Genomic DNA, 17,579 nt, shown 5'->3' on the forward strand with positions numbered 1-17,579 from the left:
GATTTATATAATGTTTAAAATAATATTATAAATATACGTGACAAGACACTTATTTTCTTAAGGTACTCTCGAATGCTTCTACTTTATATAAATTTATTTCATATGTACATGAATTATGAATCTAAACTTTTAAGAAAATCTTAGGCGATTAAAAAAATTTATAAATATAAATTTTTAAGAAAAAATTGTGCTATATATAGTGAGTAAAACAGTGAGTATATATAGTATGTATATGTATATAGATTTAGAATTATATATATTTTTTTTCACTTTTATTTTCATATAAGTTCATTTATTTTACCTGTAAATTATTATTAATTTTTTTAAGCTAATTTTTATATTAGATTTTTAAATATTTACGTAATTTTTTGTCTCTAGTTTATCACTTTGCCAGTTAAATTAGAAAGAAGAGTATGGAGTCCAAAATAAATAAAAAATTATATAGAAAATATCAAGATTTTCTTAGAGAGTTAAAGGCAAGACTCTTTCTCATACTTAGGGAAACTAGCATGAAATTCAATTGACAGTTTGCAATGTCTAAAATAATTGTCTAAATAAATTAAAAATATCAACAAAGTTGATGTGGAAACACCTCAAGAGAACAAGCATAATAATCCATAAATTAAACAACATAATCTACAAATAACCTATGCCTCAAGAAGATAAGGAAGTATTCATGTTGATAGGTTTCCCCTCCACCTTGCATCGCAATGGAATTGTGGATTTCGATGGTGATCCCATCTCCAATATTTCGATGGGTATCCCATCTCCAATATTTCCACCCTACCTTTGACGTCCAACATGAGGTTCTTTAGCTCGTACAATGTATACATGAGATTGACTTGAGTTTCACGTCAATCTACTAGACTGAGGAGAGGTCCATAATATGAAGGTAGTAATTTTTTACCCACCTGTATTACCTATATCTAGTACCTAGAGAGTTACTCATGCAATAATGTTTGAGTCTAGGACCTGCTATCATTCAAAGAAAATTTCCTCCTTCACTAACTGAATTTCTACATGAGTATTGGGAGGACTATGTTCTTGGAAACCATGCACTAAGGACTAGACTCAAAACCTCACCTTAAAGCCACCCACCCTCTATGACATTGTGCATGTTGACACATCATAGTACCAAGAAGTAGCAAGACATACCTAATGCTCAGCTAATGTGATGTTGATAAATGGAGGAGATGTTGATGGAAGAAGGTGGCTAGATAGTCTTTCCAGGAGAGCAACTCATATGTAAATTAATGGTTGAGCATATCCCCTTTTGTAAAAGCCACAAAATATAAAAAGGAAGCCAACATAGAGAGGTCAAACTACCACAACTGAGAAACTGAGCTTCGACCAAAGGACATGGTCTATGTTTGGAGAAAAATAAGGGCATGATGGAGGAGTAGAAGTAGAGTGAATAGGTTTTCGAGGAGAAAGAACATTGCAAAGGATATGAACCATTGGCACATAATTAAGGCTTTCCTAGTGTCCACTACCACCTTTCTTGGAAGGCGAGGCACCATAATTTTTTTCTTTCTTGATGGCATACGAAGGGATAGGGTAGTAAGAGGTCTCATCCTATCAACCCAAGATCACAATAATATTGCATTAACAACCTTATTGGAGTCATTTAAATGACCTTTTAATACAAAATTTTAATAGATTTGTTTCTATCTCTCATATGAGAGTAGAGATCAAGAAAAATATTAAGCTGTAAATTTAGTCCAAATTTTCGCTCCACCTAGACCTACTAGTGGAGATGAGAAAACTATAATATATATATATATATATATAAGCACGGGAAAATGTATATGTATAAACCCTCACCCTCTCATATCGGTGAAAGGATTTACATATATAAAATTGAATATATTTATATCTATATCTATATATAGATATATAACCAAACCTTAACTTTAACCTTTATATAAGTAAAAATATTTACATATCAAGAATATTAAGTTTCATGATTACTAAAGTATGGTTGTCTAGGAATTGTCAAGTAGCAGATAAAATTGAACACTCACAAACTTAGACCAGATTTGATGAATAAAAGGTAAATTTTGCAAAAAAAACATATCCAATTAGCATTGATTTTAAATAATAAAAATAAAATATTAAATTCTGCAACACAAACATCTCCAATTAAACTATGATTTTAATAAAAATAAAATATTAATAATAAAACTATGATTTTAATAAAAATAAAATATTAATATAATGTTTTATTATAATGAAAAATTACATAATTGTACTTCGAAAATATATAAAATTGTCCATATAAATTAGAATATGAAAAATGAAAAATAACTTCAGTGTACAATGAAAATATATATAAATATTCATCTAAATTTAAACAAGGAGCCACTGTTGTGGCGCTAGTCCCTGCCGGTTAATAGAAGGGTTTGGTGAGTTATTATGATGAGATTTAATAGGTGTTTAATTTGCATTATCATCAGAGCTGGTTTGCATTACTAGTGTGTTGTAGGCATGCTTATTTGTATTAAGATTTAGTGAATTGGATAGCGAATTGTTGTATGGACTTTTTGACTTTATGCAAAGAGTGAAATATAATGAACTTTGCGTTTGTTAAGTAAGAATTGTGATAAATGTAAGAATAGTTTTAGACGTAATTTTCCAAATAAACATTATTATGAATATAAATTTGTTAATTAAATCCGTGGTGGAGAGTGTTCAATATTTAGATAAATGATTGTCGGAAGTCAAAGAAGAACTTAAGCATTTAAAAATTATGGAGTCTTGAACCCATAATTGAAAGATTAGATATCTAGTAACATGTTTGGACATAAGTGATTCCATTGGGGTTAATGTCAATGATTGAGGAATTATTCCATGGTCAAAAGAACAAAAGATATATTTATTTAAAAATATTGTTTATCATAACTTTAGTGTGAACTTTAAATTTGTCCAATTACTAATTAGCAAAGAAAATAAACCCTGCATCTAATCTCTAATTAGTAATTTGTTGCATTTAATTAGTAATTTCTTGTGATGCAAAAGGACATGACTTTTGGTCTTTTTTATAGTTTTGGGTTAGTAAATATAGTATCTAAGTACAATAGCAAAGCAATTTTGATAAGTTTATTTTATAAATTAAAAACTAAAATAAACAGATTAAAATTAAAAAAACATTTAAACTCTACGAGTTGAAATGTAAATTGATCATGACCTGCAAGAAAAAATTCATTATCTTTTGGTGTTGTATACTCTTGCTTTTTGCAATATCTGTGTTCCATTTAAGCAAGTTAGTTTTCTTATTGAAATTTTTTCAAAGTATAATGAAGGCACTTACATCACAGATAAACAGATGCCATTAAACATAGTTGTTTTTCTATTTTGTGATTATCTTAATTAGGGAGTATAGTTTAATGTAATTCATTTATTTGACATAACATAAGCATAGGAGATATGATGACATATAGAATGACGAAATTTGGGATAATTGAAAATAATAAAAGAATGGAGATTGACTATACCAGTTCAAATTACTCTATTTATTAGTTAGAAATAATGTTTTGACACTTCAAATTACTTTATTTACTAGTTAGAAACTATTTATTAGTTAGAAATAATGTTTTGACACTTCAAATTACTCTTTATTAGTTAGAAATAATGTTTTCACAGCTTGATTTTTTAAAAGTTATTATGTTATTAAACTTTATACCTGGTGACAAGAAAGGCTTGCCTTGCCATAAGCTAATTATTGCAGGTTAATACAACTGGGAGAAATGATATTACATGTTATAAATTATGAAAGTCATATTCAATTAATATTGTTTTAAATAAAAAATAGATAACAGTTCATTTCAATGTGCGAATCTTTTTATTCAAGGAATTTTATTTCTTTGTGATTGGAAGTGTAGTCTTTCCATTATGAATACTGAATAATAAAAATATTATAGGAAATTTATACTTAGTTAAAACTATAAATAATTTAATAGTTATAATTAAATATGAATGGATAAGCAGTATTTAATATTATATGGGTAATTTAAATCATAAAATGCATTATTTATTTAAACAATGCAAGATAGAGTGTGATATTACAATTAAATAAAAATAAATAATAATAATATTTTTATATTAGATCAGAGATATTGAAATTTAATTAAACATTAGCATAATGAATCAAGAGCCATAGGGACAAAATAAAAACTGCCAATGCAATTTTTATTAACTAATAATTAATGCATTAAACATTGGCATAATGAAAAAATATTGGACCAGAGATATTGAAATTTAATTAAACATTAGCATAATGAATCAAGAGCCACAAAAAAAATTGCAGGGCCACCCATGTCGCAAGAAATGCCACAAGAATATGTCAACCAATACTCTCCGTCACTTTTTATGAACTTTAATCTCCTTTGAACTACAACATGAGCAGATTTCACTACTTTCTTTGATCAAATCTAGATAAGTGGCACATACAATTCTCCACATTACAGCATATATGATCCATTGCCTAGTGAACAGAAGGAACAGCACTAATGACTCTGGTCTGCTTTCGACATCTTTGAAAAATGCTATCGTACAATATATCGAATTGTACCCCTGCTCTTTCTCGGTTGATAACAAAGAGAATGTGATCAGCTTCCACAATTGTATAGTACCTGTCAATCTCACAAATTAGAAATCTTAATTAGGTCTTTCTCAAAGCTTGAGACAAGTTATTTTCTGGTTCTTACCAAACACCTGGTTGCAACGAGTGACCATCCGTTAATTCTGGACTTAGCAAGCAGTGGGGATGGGGCTCAGGAAAGCGGGGATAAAGCATCGAGATTGTGTTTAATGCTCCATCATTGTCTTGCCAATCCTCGTCACTGTTAAGAAATTTAGGGTTAATAGTAGTAACAACATAACCAATTGCTCAAGCAAGCAGGAAAGAAATCTGTCTGTTCAATAATCACTCACTTGTAACCTTTGTAACGAAGTGGCACATTGCTGGGATAGCACCACTGGCTCATCTGTAGCGTCCTAATAAAGAGAAGAGGATGAATTCCAGACAGACTTGAAGGCATGGTGACTCCAAACAATTTTCGTGTCTTTCTCGTGGCATAGCTGTTTCAAGCAAAAGTGGTTTGAAACATCAATGTTTAGTCAATCCTTCAATTCAGAATTTTTAACCACCACTAATGCATATTACATGCATTCTACATAAAACTATAATTGCTTCCAATGAAACAGGAGGACTTGAATAGTGTCAAAAGCTTCCCTAGTCACTTTATGTCTAGCCTCACAGTTCATAAAGTCATCACCCCATTCCCTAATGATCTGTATGTGAGTAAAATATCTTAAATGGGGCCTTTTAGTAGCTCATGATGACAGGTACAATATGCCCCATACAATGTAAACAAAAAACCTCTTACGAAAATTAATTCATTACCAGAGATAGAGCACTGAAATGTACGACATAAAAGATAATAATAAAAACAAAAAACTGCATTCAGACGTAAACAACAGAGGGTACATCTTTTCTCCTTTGAGTACCCTTTGCATCACATCGCGTCCATAATGATTCCAATTAAATACATGACAAGCCTCTGAGTGATTACTAACCAGCTGGAATACTAGACCAGCTGCCCAAGTATCTTAAACAATCTTCAGAGGTGACTTAATGATATATTGGAAGACAAAATGGCACATTATAACGCATAATCACCTCCCTGACTTGCATAACATTCAATGATGCCCACATCAACAGAGTCTCCTAGTTGCAAATTGACTACCTGTAGCTTGCAACCAGATATGTAGACATTATACCCTGGGTTTCTAAGTGCAATTGAACTTTCTTTTAATTGCGGCTGAACATTCAATTTCAACCAACTCTGCCTTTTGCTTTTTGAGTCGACTTTCGTCTGTAGGCAGTATACCGCAGGCATGTACTAGCACACCATTTACTATGTAAAGTACTAGATTTTGCAAACTTCAGATTTCTATTTTCTTGACCAACCAAAGCTTGTACACAAGTGACGTTTATGTATATCGCAGACTATTTCTAGTTGAATGAAAGAAAAGACTTGCCATAATCTGCTGAGGGTATTTATCCCTGACATAAAGAATAATGACTATAATTCATTCATTAGGAGGATATCAATTATGCATAAACATAGATTCTATGATGACAATAAATAAATTTTACGACAAAAGGAGACAAGTACTTACATGTATCACCAGTGCAGGACATTTCACATGTCGGATCTTGTCAATATTCTGCAGAGCCAAATACCTCTACTTAACATGCTGGCCATGTTTGGTGTGAAAAAATCTTCAAATAGGAACGTGAATAGAAATATATCGGATGCTTAACACAAATCGGCTTATTGTTTCCATCACTTACTTTATAGATATCAAACCAGAAAGTGATTTTGAGAGGATAAAGTACACGGAGGCCTGAAAGTATAGCACTGTGAAGAACAACTGCCCTCAACCTTGGTAAGCGAGCTGCCAAGTGTAATGTAGGGCCAGTGCCAACAGACTGGCCATATAAAATCAATTCCTCCTGCTTCACTCCATATTCTGTTGTCAAACATTGGTACACTGCTTCAATGTCTGAGTATGTGTTTTATTCAGTTGCCTGTTCATTATAACCAGCATTATCTTACAAATGAGCTTCCAGTCTTTTTTACAGTATTCAATGTTTTCCCAGGGAAAAGGTTCCCCAGGATTGTCAAGCATATTGTGATAGTTCTGAATCATACCAATAATCTAGCACACTAACAGTGAAATCTACCTCGGGAGAATATTGAAAACTACTCTATTCATGCATGAACATTGAAAAACAATCGTAAATCATGCAGAACTAACGGCACTTGTCAAGCAGTTGCATCTCACCAGAACATTTCAATATAGTTGAAAAACTCTTGCCAAGACGGACACCTTATAACATTTAAAACAGCTGGCACCGCAATAACATTATTTGATACAACATCTGTCGAGATCAGCATATTATGTTACCTGAAAATTTGGGACCATTATTAGGACTATTTGTAACTAGGTGGAAATAGGCACCAAGCATGTACATGTAGTGACTATACACAAATTATATGCCATCACAAACTGCTCCAAGTGACCAGTAAACCTGATTGACCTGGTCTGATTTAAAAGATATCAGAAAACACCCAGTTCTAGATGTCTACGTCAGTGTTGCAAAAGTCGGACTCAAGAAAACTCAGTTGGGGTCATCAACATAGAGAATAGGAAAACTTGGCAAAAACTCAGCAACCATAAATTCATACTTGAATCGGAAAAAGTTGGAAAACTCAGGATAAATCTCAGAGTTTTACAACAATGGTGTGCATTCCAAAACTCGCTCGTATGAACTAATTCATTAAGCATCCTTCACTGTTCAAACTCTTTTTCATGTACTCTTATCTTCCGGCCTTAAGTCTAATCATGTTCATGTTGCAGATTCTTTCTGGTTTTGTATCAAATTATAGCTACTAGCATTTAGTATCAATAAAATTAGCAACTTTCCAAAAAAAACTGCTCCTCTGATATAAATCTCGGGGCATGCTGGTATGCTATATGAACACTTGACCTGTACCAGGGGTTTGGATCCCGCTCCGACCAAATATGGGGGTACTTTCTTTCCAAAAAAAAAAAAAAAATTGAATGTTTTTGGTAGCAAATGCTCAGCATTGTACAGGTATAGCCGAACTTACCAAAACGATACCAGACAGTCGAGGCATACAAGCCGGACCTGGAACAACAGAACCGCAACCAAACGTTTGCTATACAGTTAACCGAGCAGGCAGGAACCGCATTGTGTTGAATGCTATGGCCATCACAAATCGAGAACTAGAACGAGGTATGTATCGAGAAGGAAGTATATTGAGGCTTGCAAAGTCAAATTTCTTCTAAAACAGAGAGGTGTCCTGCAATTGCATTTTACGTAATGGGTATCCCACGATTAGTGAGATGATCAAGCAATAGTCTGCAGAAGTTGTAGAGGGCTTCACTCCCCACTTAACCACAAAGTGCAATCACAACAGGATGCCAGAAGATGGTAGAAGTCATTACCTGAATGTTGTGGCCATCACAAATTGAGAACTAGAACGGGGTAAATGTAAGGAGGAAGTAAATCTGAGGCTTGCAAAGTCGAATTTCTTCTAAAACAGAGGGTGTCCTGCAATTGCATTTGCTTTTAACTTAATGGGTATCCCACAATTAGTGAGATGATCAAGCAACAGAGTCTTTCACTCCCCACTTAACCATAAAGTGCAAGCACAATAGTATGCCAGAAGATGGCAGAAGTCATTACCTGAATGTTGTGGCCATCACAAATTGAGAACGAGGAGGAGGTAAATCTGGAGGAAGTATATCTAAAACAGAGTGGCGTCCTGCAATTGCATTTAATGTAATGGGTACACCATGATTAGTGAGATGCTCAAGCAACAACAGAATCTGCAGAAGTTGTAGAGGACTTCACTCCCCACTTAACCACAAAGTGCAAGCACAACAATCTGCCAGAAGATGGCAGAAGCCATCAGTTTCTGTAAAAGTATATATGAAACACTAAAAATAAATGAATTCAAATTGCAGAAATTCAAATTTATAATTCAAGCCTTATTAAGGATGACAATGGACAGGTAAAATGTGAAAGAATACAAACCAAGCCAGTCACCAGAACCGTAAAAGAGCGCAAGGAATTCATTGAGCAAGGAATTTACCTGCGAGTATCGAGAGCCCATTGGTGCAAGCAGAACCTTCAGAATTTCGTTTCAAAATTTCTTGTAAGGAACTTGGATTTCAGGGAGATTTCGAATCCCAGCCCTGCAGAGCCTTTCCTTTCATCCTCTTCTCTCCCGCTCTGCTGTTTTTCTTGGCACAGTGGAAGCGACCTCTGCTCTCCCACTCCTCACAAGATGCAAGCACAAATGTGAAAATATACAAGTCATTGCGAGTCATTTGTTTCTGTAAGTCATTGAAAAAAAACGAATCACATTGGCAGAAATTGAAAGTCAAATTTCTTCTAAGACAAAGAGGTGTCCTGCAATTGCATTTAACGTAATGGGTATCTCATGGTAATAGGTATCCCATAATCAGTGAACTTCTGCAAGCACAACAGTACGCCAGAAGATGGTAGAAATCATTACCTGAATGTTGTGGCCATTGCAAACTGAGAACTAGAAAGAGGTAAATGTGGAGGAAGTATATCTGAAGCTAGCAAAGTCGAAATTCTTCTAAAACAGAGAGGTGCCCTGCACTTGCATTTAATGTAATGGGTATCCCATGATTAGTGAGATGATCAACCAACAGAATCTGCAGAAGTTGTAGAGGGCTTCACTCCCCACTTAACCCCAAAGTGCAATCACAACAGTTTTCCAGAAGATGGTATAAGTCATTACGGGTCGTCCGCTTCTGTGAAACACTAAAAATATATGAATTAAAATTGCAGAAATTTAAATCTATAATCCAAGCCTTATTAAGGATGACAATGGACAGGTAAAATGTGAATGAATGCAAACCAAGCCAGTCACCAGAATCGTAAAAGAACCCAAGGAATTCAGTCATGAGAATCCTAAAAGAACCTAAGGAATTTACCTGTCAGTATAGAGAACCCAGCCCATCGATGCAAGCAGAACCTTCAGAAATTCGTTTCAGAATTTCTTGTATGAATTTGGATTTCAAGGAGATTTCGACTCCCAACCCTGCAGATCCTTTCCTTTTGTCCTCTTCTCTCCCGCGCTGCTGTTTTTCTTGGCACGGTGACAGCGACCTCTCCTCAGACAAACCCTCAGTATTCAACCAGAATGCCATTAACTTATAATGCTCAAATAACCATGGACTCTTGCATGCAGGTAAGAGAAACCCTCAGTATTTAACCAGAAGACAAACCCTCAGTATTCAACCAGAATGCCATTAACTTATAATGCTCAAATAACCATCGACTCTTGCATGCAGGCCACACAGTAGCCGAACTTACCAAAGCCACACCGAGCAGGCAGGAACTCCACCGCAGACGAAAAATCGCACAGACTGCAGAGCTAAACAAGCAAGTAACAATACCCGAGCAGGCAGGAACTCAACCGCAGACGGAACATCGCACAGACTGCAGAGCTAAACAAGCAAGTAACAATACCAACCCAAATGCCGCGAAGACAGTAAAACACAACCCGAACATTCCAGCATCTCGAGGAGGGACACCTGGCCGCCGATCAGACCACCAGAGCGCATGCAACCACGTGCCCCTCACGCGCGCCACGTGCCATTCGCCTCGATCCATGCGAAGCGCGTAATAAGACCCCCAATCCCTTCCGCCCCGTAAACCTTAGTTCGACTTAGGAAAAATCACAAATATTTGCAAAAATTGCGTCGGTCAACCCAAAGTCAGCGATCTATCGATCGCTTATAGTCCCCGGCAGGGACTAATAATTGTGCATATTCTAATGAAAAATTACTTTAGTGTACAATGAAAAATATATAAATATTCCTATAAATTTAAAGAATTGTGCATATGAATTAGAATAAGAAAAGAATACATGGAATTTGATAAAAATATATCTCAAACTATTGAAAAGGTGTTACAAACAACATAATGCATATTTAGTGGAAATTGGTACGAGAATTAATTTTTCTTATTGTTTTTTATCTTTTTAATAATTAATATATATATATATATATATATATTTCTTCTGGGTTTAGTTTAAATAGTTAAGAAAGTTGTTTGTGATTCTTTTTACATGTATTTTATTTTGATAGAGTAAGTGTTAAACATTATAATAAAGGTAAAAAATAAACTTTTCAATATTTGAAGTGGGTATTTAACCATTAAACTCATTTTAGACTTATATTTGATTTGTTGAAAGATCTTTATCTAAATCAAGTTTACAATATAAAATTGAATGATGTTAGAAGCGATTAAGTTTACATATTTTTGAAAGATCTAGGAGTGGGTATTTCAAAGTGTGAAGTATAGGCTGCAAACTATCATAGTGGAACATCTATTAAGCAAGAGATTACATGGGTATTCAAACAAATAAAATGCAAGGGCACCTTACTATTAATTAACATGTAGGTACAAAGTTGACAAGCGACTATAGTAGCATTCTGCTTCTTACCATTAAACTAATGGATTCACAAAAAACTCTAAAGTTGTTAGCCTCGTAATGACTACACCATCTACAACCTCTATATACAGGACTGAGTTACTCCCACTCCCTAGTGTTGTGCATGGGTGGATTCAGTTCAGACTTGAATATAGAGTGGACATGGCATGGCAAGGATGAAAAGTTTTTAACTAGTGCAATGTAGATCAATTTTCCTTTGTACAACAGGTCTTCAATTACAGGTGTACCTAATCCGAGGATAGAAAAACTTATGAACTCTGATTACTCCATGTCCATGCCCTCAAAAATAGTATCATCAACACCCAAGATTTCTTTTGTAGGTGAATCATCAACCGCCAACTTGCTGCAAATGTAAAATATCATTGTTAGCATAGAACAATATTTTTTGTGATATCCTAGTCACCAACTTGCTGCAAATGTAAAATATCATTGTTAGCACTTCGTTATATCCTAGTTCATCATATTACTACTCTTGGTAAGCACATAATTACCTCAAACAGTGACAACTGAAGCTATGAATTCGTTTAAGCTTCTTGTTGTAGAAAAAGAAATTGAAGGACCATTTGCAATACATAAATATCAAGGTTATTACACCTTTCCAGATGTTGTTTAGAAGGCTATCACCTATTTTCTACAAACCACACCTACAATTCAGGAAAAACAAATAACATTAAGTTACTCGAACAAAATGTCTAATACATGAGAAAAAAAGAAAAACAAAAAAAGAACTCTACATGTGCATTTTTGTACCTTCTTTGCTTCAAGCAAATAGTTTTCAATTTCTGCTTCACATTGTTTAATCCACATTCTTTGGAAAAGTTATGAGCTTGCACCATGTTGCATGGGGGCAACAAATTAAAAGGAACAAAGAAAAAATGTGAATATACATGGGGCCACTACCATCTTCAAAATGCCAATTGATTCATCTCCTTGAATTATTATAATCACTATTAGAGCTTGATGTGATGTTTTATTAGGCAGTCTGAGATTCTAAATTTGATTTACATGAGTGGAAAGGCCAAAGAAAGGAAAAAGGATTGCGCCTAACTTGGTTATTCTCACCATCGACCATCTATGTCCATTTTCTCTTCTTGATGAGTTACCACTCCTATTTCCTATATCCGGACTAATAACTCCATTACCATGTGTATTCATTGGAGACTGATGTCTTGTAATACCATGCCTTACACCATAAAACATTCCCACAAAAAACCCTATGACCAAAAGCCTCCATATGGTCAAGCCAACTGCTAAGTCATCATCTACTCCTCCTCTGCAATGGTTTACCCTTGCTCGAGTTAGATCATATTCTGGATCCTTAATCGGCATCTCGTATCAACACACATGGCAGGAATTATGTTGAGAAAACCAAGGCAAAATATGGTCTGAATGATAAATTTGATTACAGGGCATTTCCCTTGCAACAAAATCCCAAACATAATAAAAATGCCTATTAATACAAATTTGAAAGGGAGTCCAATAGATCCAATGAAAAGTGACAAAAAATAATACCCTTTCCATGGAAAACACATTCATTCTGGTTGTGCTGAAATTTGGTAAGTCCCGACTATTTCAAAAGACAAGAAACCATATTTTGACTACAACAACAATAGACTTACCCTAGCATTCTTGGGCAGTTTGAGATTTTGAATTTGAGTTACATGAGCAGAAAGGCTAGAGAAATTAAAAAGGATTGCGCCTACCCTAGTTATTCTCACCATCAGAAGACCATATGGGTCCATTTTCTCTTCTTGATGAGTTATCACTCCTGCTACCTATATCTAGACTAATAACTCCATTGCCATGTGTATTCATTTGAGACCCATGTCTTGCAATACCATGCCTTCCACCAGAAAACCTTCCCACAACAAACCCTCTACCTAGAAGCCTCCATATGGTTAGCCCAACTACTAAGTCATCACCTCCTCCTCCTATGCCATGTCCTACCCTTACTTGAGCCCGATCATATTCTATATCCTCAATCAACATCTCGTGTTGACACACAGGGCACCAATTATCTTGAGATAACCGTGGAAAAATAAAATCCGAATGATAAATGTGATTACAGGGCATTTCCATAGCAACAAAATCCCAAACATAATAAAATTGCCCATTATTACAGATTTGAAATGGAGTCCAGCAGATCCAACAAAAAGTGACAAAAAAATACCCTTGCCATGGAAAACACATTCATTCTAGGTGTGTTGAAAAACAGATTTTGACTACAGCAACAACAAACTTACCTTGGCATCACCGATAAGAGAGATTCTCCCAAAACATGTCTTCACATAGATGATTACAAAATAAAAATTGGAGGGTTTATAATGAACTTCAAGATTGACATTAAATGTTGCATCCTCATTTTTTATGTCTGCTTAAAAAATGCATGTCGAGGTCATTGCCAAGGTCTATAAATGTCGGAACCCTACTCAACCCTTTTACATTTCCTTTTATATATCATGCACCATTTAGTTGAACTGTCTATGTTACAAACTTGGATTTTCGTGAAAAAAATATTTAGTTTCTCGCTTATAGAATGTTCAAAGTTGCAATGAGGCTATGTGGGTTTAATTGAAGGTGTCGAGTAACAATGGGGTTCTATGGGTTGGGCACACAAGGTACCATGGGAGTGACGAGTAGAGAATTAGAAGCGACCATAATTCCATCAGAATGCGATAGCCAAAAAATTAAAATTAGTGGTAAGTTAGTTATGGCAGAGTAAATGAAGGAGTTTCACAACCACTAATGAATGTAACTACCTTCCATTGATCCAATGACAATTTTTTTTTATCATCTAATACAACATTGACAGCTTACAAAGGCACACAGTGTCTGGTAGGGGAGTTCTTCCCAAAGGAACACCTTACGACATAAAAAGTAATGAAATAGTAATAAAAAGTGAATTCATAATCAAATTCAAGGCTTATTTTTCTCCATAATTTCATGATACGATTATGGATGAGATTGTCATTTCTTGTTGTTTAAAATGTGTTTTTGAATACATAAATGGATTCAACTCCTTAAAATACCTCTGAGCACTTGAACTTTGTAAATTAAAAAGCTTAAACTTATGATTTTTAAAAAATATATAACAAAATTTACTAGAAAGAAATAAAAAAGACCATTTTATCTATTAATTAGAGTACACTAATATAAAATTTAAAAAATTATTGCAAAATTTGAAAAATTAACTTTGTAAATAAAAACATATTAAGAAAAAGATGATTTCTATTTTGCTAAGAGAAATGATAGTATGTTGTTTTATTTTGAATAAAGAGTTGTTAAAACTGGAAAACCAGACTACACTAATATAAAATTAAAAACTTATTACAAAGTTGAAAACATTACTTTGCACATAAAAATATATTAAGAAAAAGGTGAATTCTACCTTGCTAAGAGAAGGATAGTATAATGTTTTATTTGGATAAAAGGTTGTCAAAAGTTGAAAACAATGTATAAGACTACCCTTGAATGATATATGATTAAAAAAAAAATATTTTGATTTTTATTACAAAGTTGAAAAATTTACTTTGCACATAAAAACATATTAAGAAAAAAATGAATTCTACCTTGCCAAGAGAAAGGATAGTATAATTTTTTATTTGGATAAAAGGTTGTCAAAAGTGGAAAACAATGTATAAGATTGCTCTCAAATGATATATGATAAAAAAAAGTTGTTTTGTTTATTCCCCGGATTTGTGCATTTACAATTAAAAAAAATCATTGTAAACAAGTTTTGAGTTATTAATTAATTTTAGTTTTAAATTAAATGTCTTTTTTTGTTTTGGATAGTGTCGTTGTAGTTTTTAAAATTGAAATTTGAATATAGATTTATGTTTTTAAATAACAAATAAAAGTTTTATTATTACATTGAAAGGTGTGTTAAGGTTGTTATATATATTTGAAAATAATAAAATAATATTTACATAGTAATAACAAAAAATAAATTAATATTGTTTATTAATAAATTATTTCAATTTTCACCTCAATTTTATATCAAGGTTAAGAGACAAATAATTAAAAGTTAAAAGAAAATATTTAACATAAAATTTCTTCAATTACTTAAGATAGAGTATATAGATATTATAATATTAATATAAAATTTCTTGAATTATTTAATATGAAGTTCATAAATAACAAATAAATATAGTATTAATAATGTTACCATATGTGTTTAATTAATATGCAATATTTAAAACAAAAATATATTAACAAAAAAAGTTAATGTCTACTCATAAATCAAATATTTCACATCCATATTAAGTAACATAATTTATATTAATAAACAAAAATAAATTAATTAAATTAAAAAAAAAAAAAAAAAACTATTTTCAAACCTTTGTAATTTATTTAATTTTTTATTTTTTGAGCTTCCCTTAAATTTAATTGAATGCTTAATATTAATTGTGATCATAAAAGCAAAAATTGTTCATGACATGTAGATGTATAACCACCTACTTAACTTTATAAAATATAAAATAATCAATAAAGTTAGCCATAAATACATGTGAATAGCCAAAACAAAAGCCCAAAAAAAACTATTTTCACCTTTCATTTCAAAATTTATTTTGTTTCTAACTTTTGGAGTTTCTCTGAAATTTGATTGAATGCATAATATTAATTGTAAATAAAAACAAACACGGGACATGGACATGATTTCAAACGATTTTTCACATGTACATATATAACCACCTACTTAACTGGTCAAAAATAAGTGAATCAATTCAATCATAATTTCATAAAATATTCAAATATTACCCCCCAATTTGTATAGACGCGTCAACTTTATAATAAAAATTATATGGGAACCATTGAAATCCACACCGCATAGTTAATATGTTAGTTCTTGGGAGATATGGAATCTTAGCACTGTTTTTAAAAATATAAATTGCTTGGAGCCACCGACCAATGACTTTTAAGTGAGAATGAGCATTTTTATTTTTCAGTGTAGCTTGAATGACTTCTAACTAATACACAAATATAGTTTTTTCCATTCCAACAAAATTGCATTTACATGATATTGATGGCAAGTCATGAACAATTTTAATCGTCTAGAGACATTTTATGTACTATTAAATAACCATGAACACATATATCTAAGCATCCAGAAATGGATACAGTCAATTTTCCAAGAACACATACATTTAAGCATCTAGGAATAGATACAATCAATGTCCAAAAACACTTAAGCTAGAATCGAACAATTGCTTGATCTCGGCCTGGAACCATTGATGGGTATGAGAGAAGAGGATCAAGAATGCGAAGATCTTTGGCATGGATTCCAACTCAGTGCATGATTACTAATCAGCATCCTGTTGGAATGTTAATTCCAACTGCAGGTTGCAGACACCGTGCATGCGGACGTGGACAACAACGAACTGCACAAAACCGCTCCTCCAAAACCACCAGTATATCGGACCGCCTTCGACCAGCAGGTAGTTTCCGTATGTTTGAACCCGATGCAATCAACCGTGGACGCGTGTTCCTCCCTCTACGTCATCATACGTAACATCTCGGGAGGTAAAGTTCAACATTAAAGTGGCTCCCGATATCTCCATCCACCGTCCGATCTGTTTCTTCATCCTCTGTCGTCCATCAACAAAACCTGCATACGAGCCACAATTAAATGCCTTGCGTGGAGTAAAAGGAATTCTGGTTGACCGCCGATTAAATTAAATAAATGCCATGCTGAGAATTAAATGGGATTTGCAGAGGGTTGGTAAAACTCTTAAGTTTTACCGCATGTGTTATTTTGTTATGATATACACGTTATGTGATATTTTTTTCGTATGGCATTCATATTAAAAGGGTGGTTGTAATATGTGCGTTGACTATTTTTTTAAAACGGAGGAGCAGCAAAGAACCTTGTAATTTTTGCACAACAGTGCATAAATAAAAAAACGTGGGAGCACATATGTTTGAGTGAATGTTTTTATGCAGTTAACTATTGTAAAAACGCAGCAGCGAAAGTTAAGGTTTTTGCACAGCAGTGCAAGCTAAGATAAACAGGGGGAGCAGCGAGAAACTTTTATATATGTGTTGATTTTTGCAAGGAGGATATGCACAGCAGTGCAATGTGTGAGCTCGAGGCAGCGAATAGAGAAAACAGGGAGGAGTGCATGTGTTTTAAGTAAAGTTTTTTTTTATGTATTGGATTTGCATTGAAATGCAAAAGAAAAGAGTGCACAGGTATTTTTGAAATTGTGAATGTAATGTAAAAGTTTACTGCATATGTAAAAGTTTGTTTTACAGCAGTATGTGTAAAATATTTTTACAGCAGTATGTGTAAAAATAGTTTTACACCAGTAAAGTAAAAAGGGGTTTTACTGCAGTAAACCCAGCACAGTAAATTCTCAGGTGAAAACAGAGTTTTGTAGAATGAATTAAATTTGGTGAATCCCTCTCAGCAAAGAGGATGAATATGTATCAGAGTTGGCTGAATGTATTTTTGGTAAATCCCTCTGAGTGAAAGAGGATGAATGTTGTTTC

At 33.4% G+C, this 17,579-nt stretch overlaps 1 protein-coding gene across 11 annotated transcripts; it reads right to left on the reverse strand.

Moving 5' to 3' along the window:
• Positions 1–4,307: 4,307 nt before the first annotated feature.
• LOC149190618 (uncharacterized) lies at positions 4,308–10,292 on the reverse strand. Of its 11 annotated transcripts, none has more exons than XR_016256008.1 (12): positions 9,565–10,292; positions 9,117–9,221; positions 8,691–8,874; positions 8,282–8,483; positions 8,041–8,146; positions 7,683–7,895; positions 6,853–6,975; positions 6,359–6,595; positions 6,184–6,231; positions 4,933–5,079; positions 4,707–4,841; positions 4,308–4,631 (listed from the first exon to the last, which is right to left on the reverse strand). XR_016256008.1 is itself a non-coding variant. In XM_089412221.1 (12 exons), the coding sequence occupies exons 10-12, from the start codon at positions 5,037–5,039 to the stop codon at positions 4,484–4,486; spliced, it is 390 nt and encodes a 129-aa protein (XP_089268347.1). In that variant the 5' UTR covers positions 5,040–5,079; positions 6,184–6,231; positions 6,359–6,595; positions 6,853–6,975; positions 7,683–7,895; positions 8,041–8,146; positions 8,282–8,483; positions 8,691–8,934; positions 9,117–9,221; positions 9,565–10,267; the 3' UTR covers positions 4,308–4,483. The 11 variants fall into 11 exon arrangements, 9 of the variants coding, with proteins under 9 accessions (XP_089268347.1, XP_089268351.1, XP_089268352.1 ...); XR_016256007.1 differs by having other exon boundaries at positions 8,691–8,877; XM_089412221.1 differs by having other exon boundaries at positions 8,691–8,934; positions 9,565–10,267.
• Positions 10,293–17,579: the final 7,287 nt, after the last annotated feature.

The sequence above is a fragment of the Pinus tabuliformis genome, chromosome 3_1 (assembly GCF_031772625.1).
Source record: "Pinus tabuliformis cultivar Carrire ecotype Pingquan chromosome 3_1, CPIR1, whole genome shotgun sequence".
Taxonomy (NCBI): Eukaryota; Viridiplantae; Streptophyta; class Pinopsida; order Pinales; family Pinaceae; genus Pinus; species Pinus tabuliformis.

What these genes read in the sequence shown, in the direction of transcription:
- LOC149190618 (XM_089412223.1), bottom strand. Translation starts at nt 5,039, where the DNA reads ATGCCTTCAAGTCTGTCTGGAATTCATCCTCTTCTCTTTATTAGGACG. An exon ending in CTTCGTTACAAAGGTTACAA is followed by an intron (nt 4,842 to 4,932) that starts GTGAGTGATTAT and finishes ATTTCTTAACAG; the next exon opens with TGACGAGGATTGGCAAGACA. An exon ending in TCGTTGCAACCAGGTGTTTG is followed by an intron (nt 4,632 to 4,706) that starts GTAAGAACCAGA and finishes TGAGATTGACAG; the next exon opens with GTACTATACAATTGTGGAAG.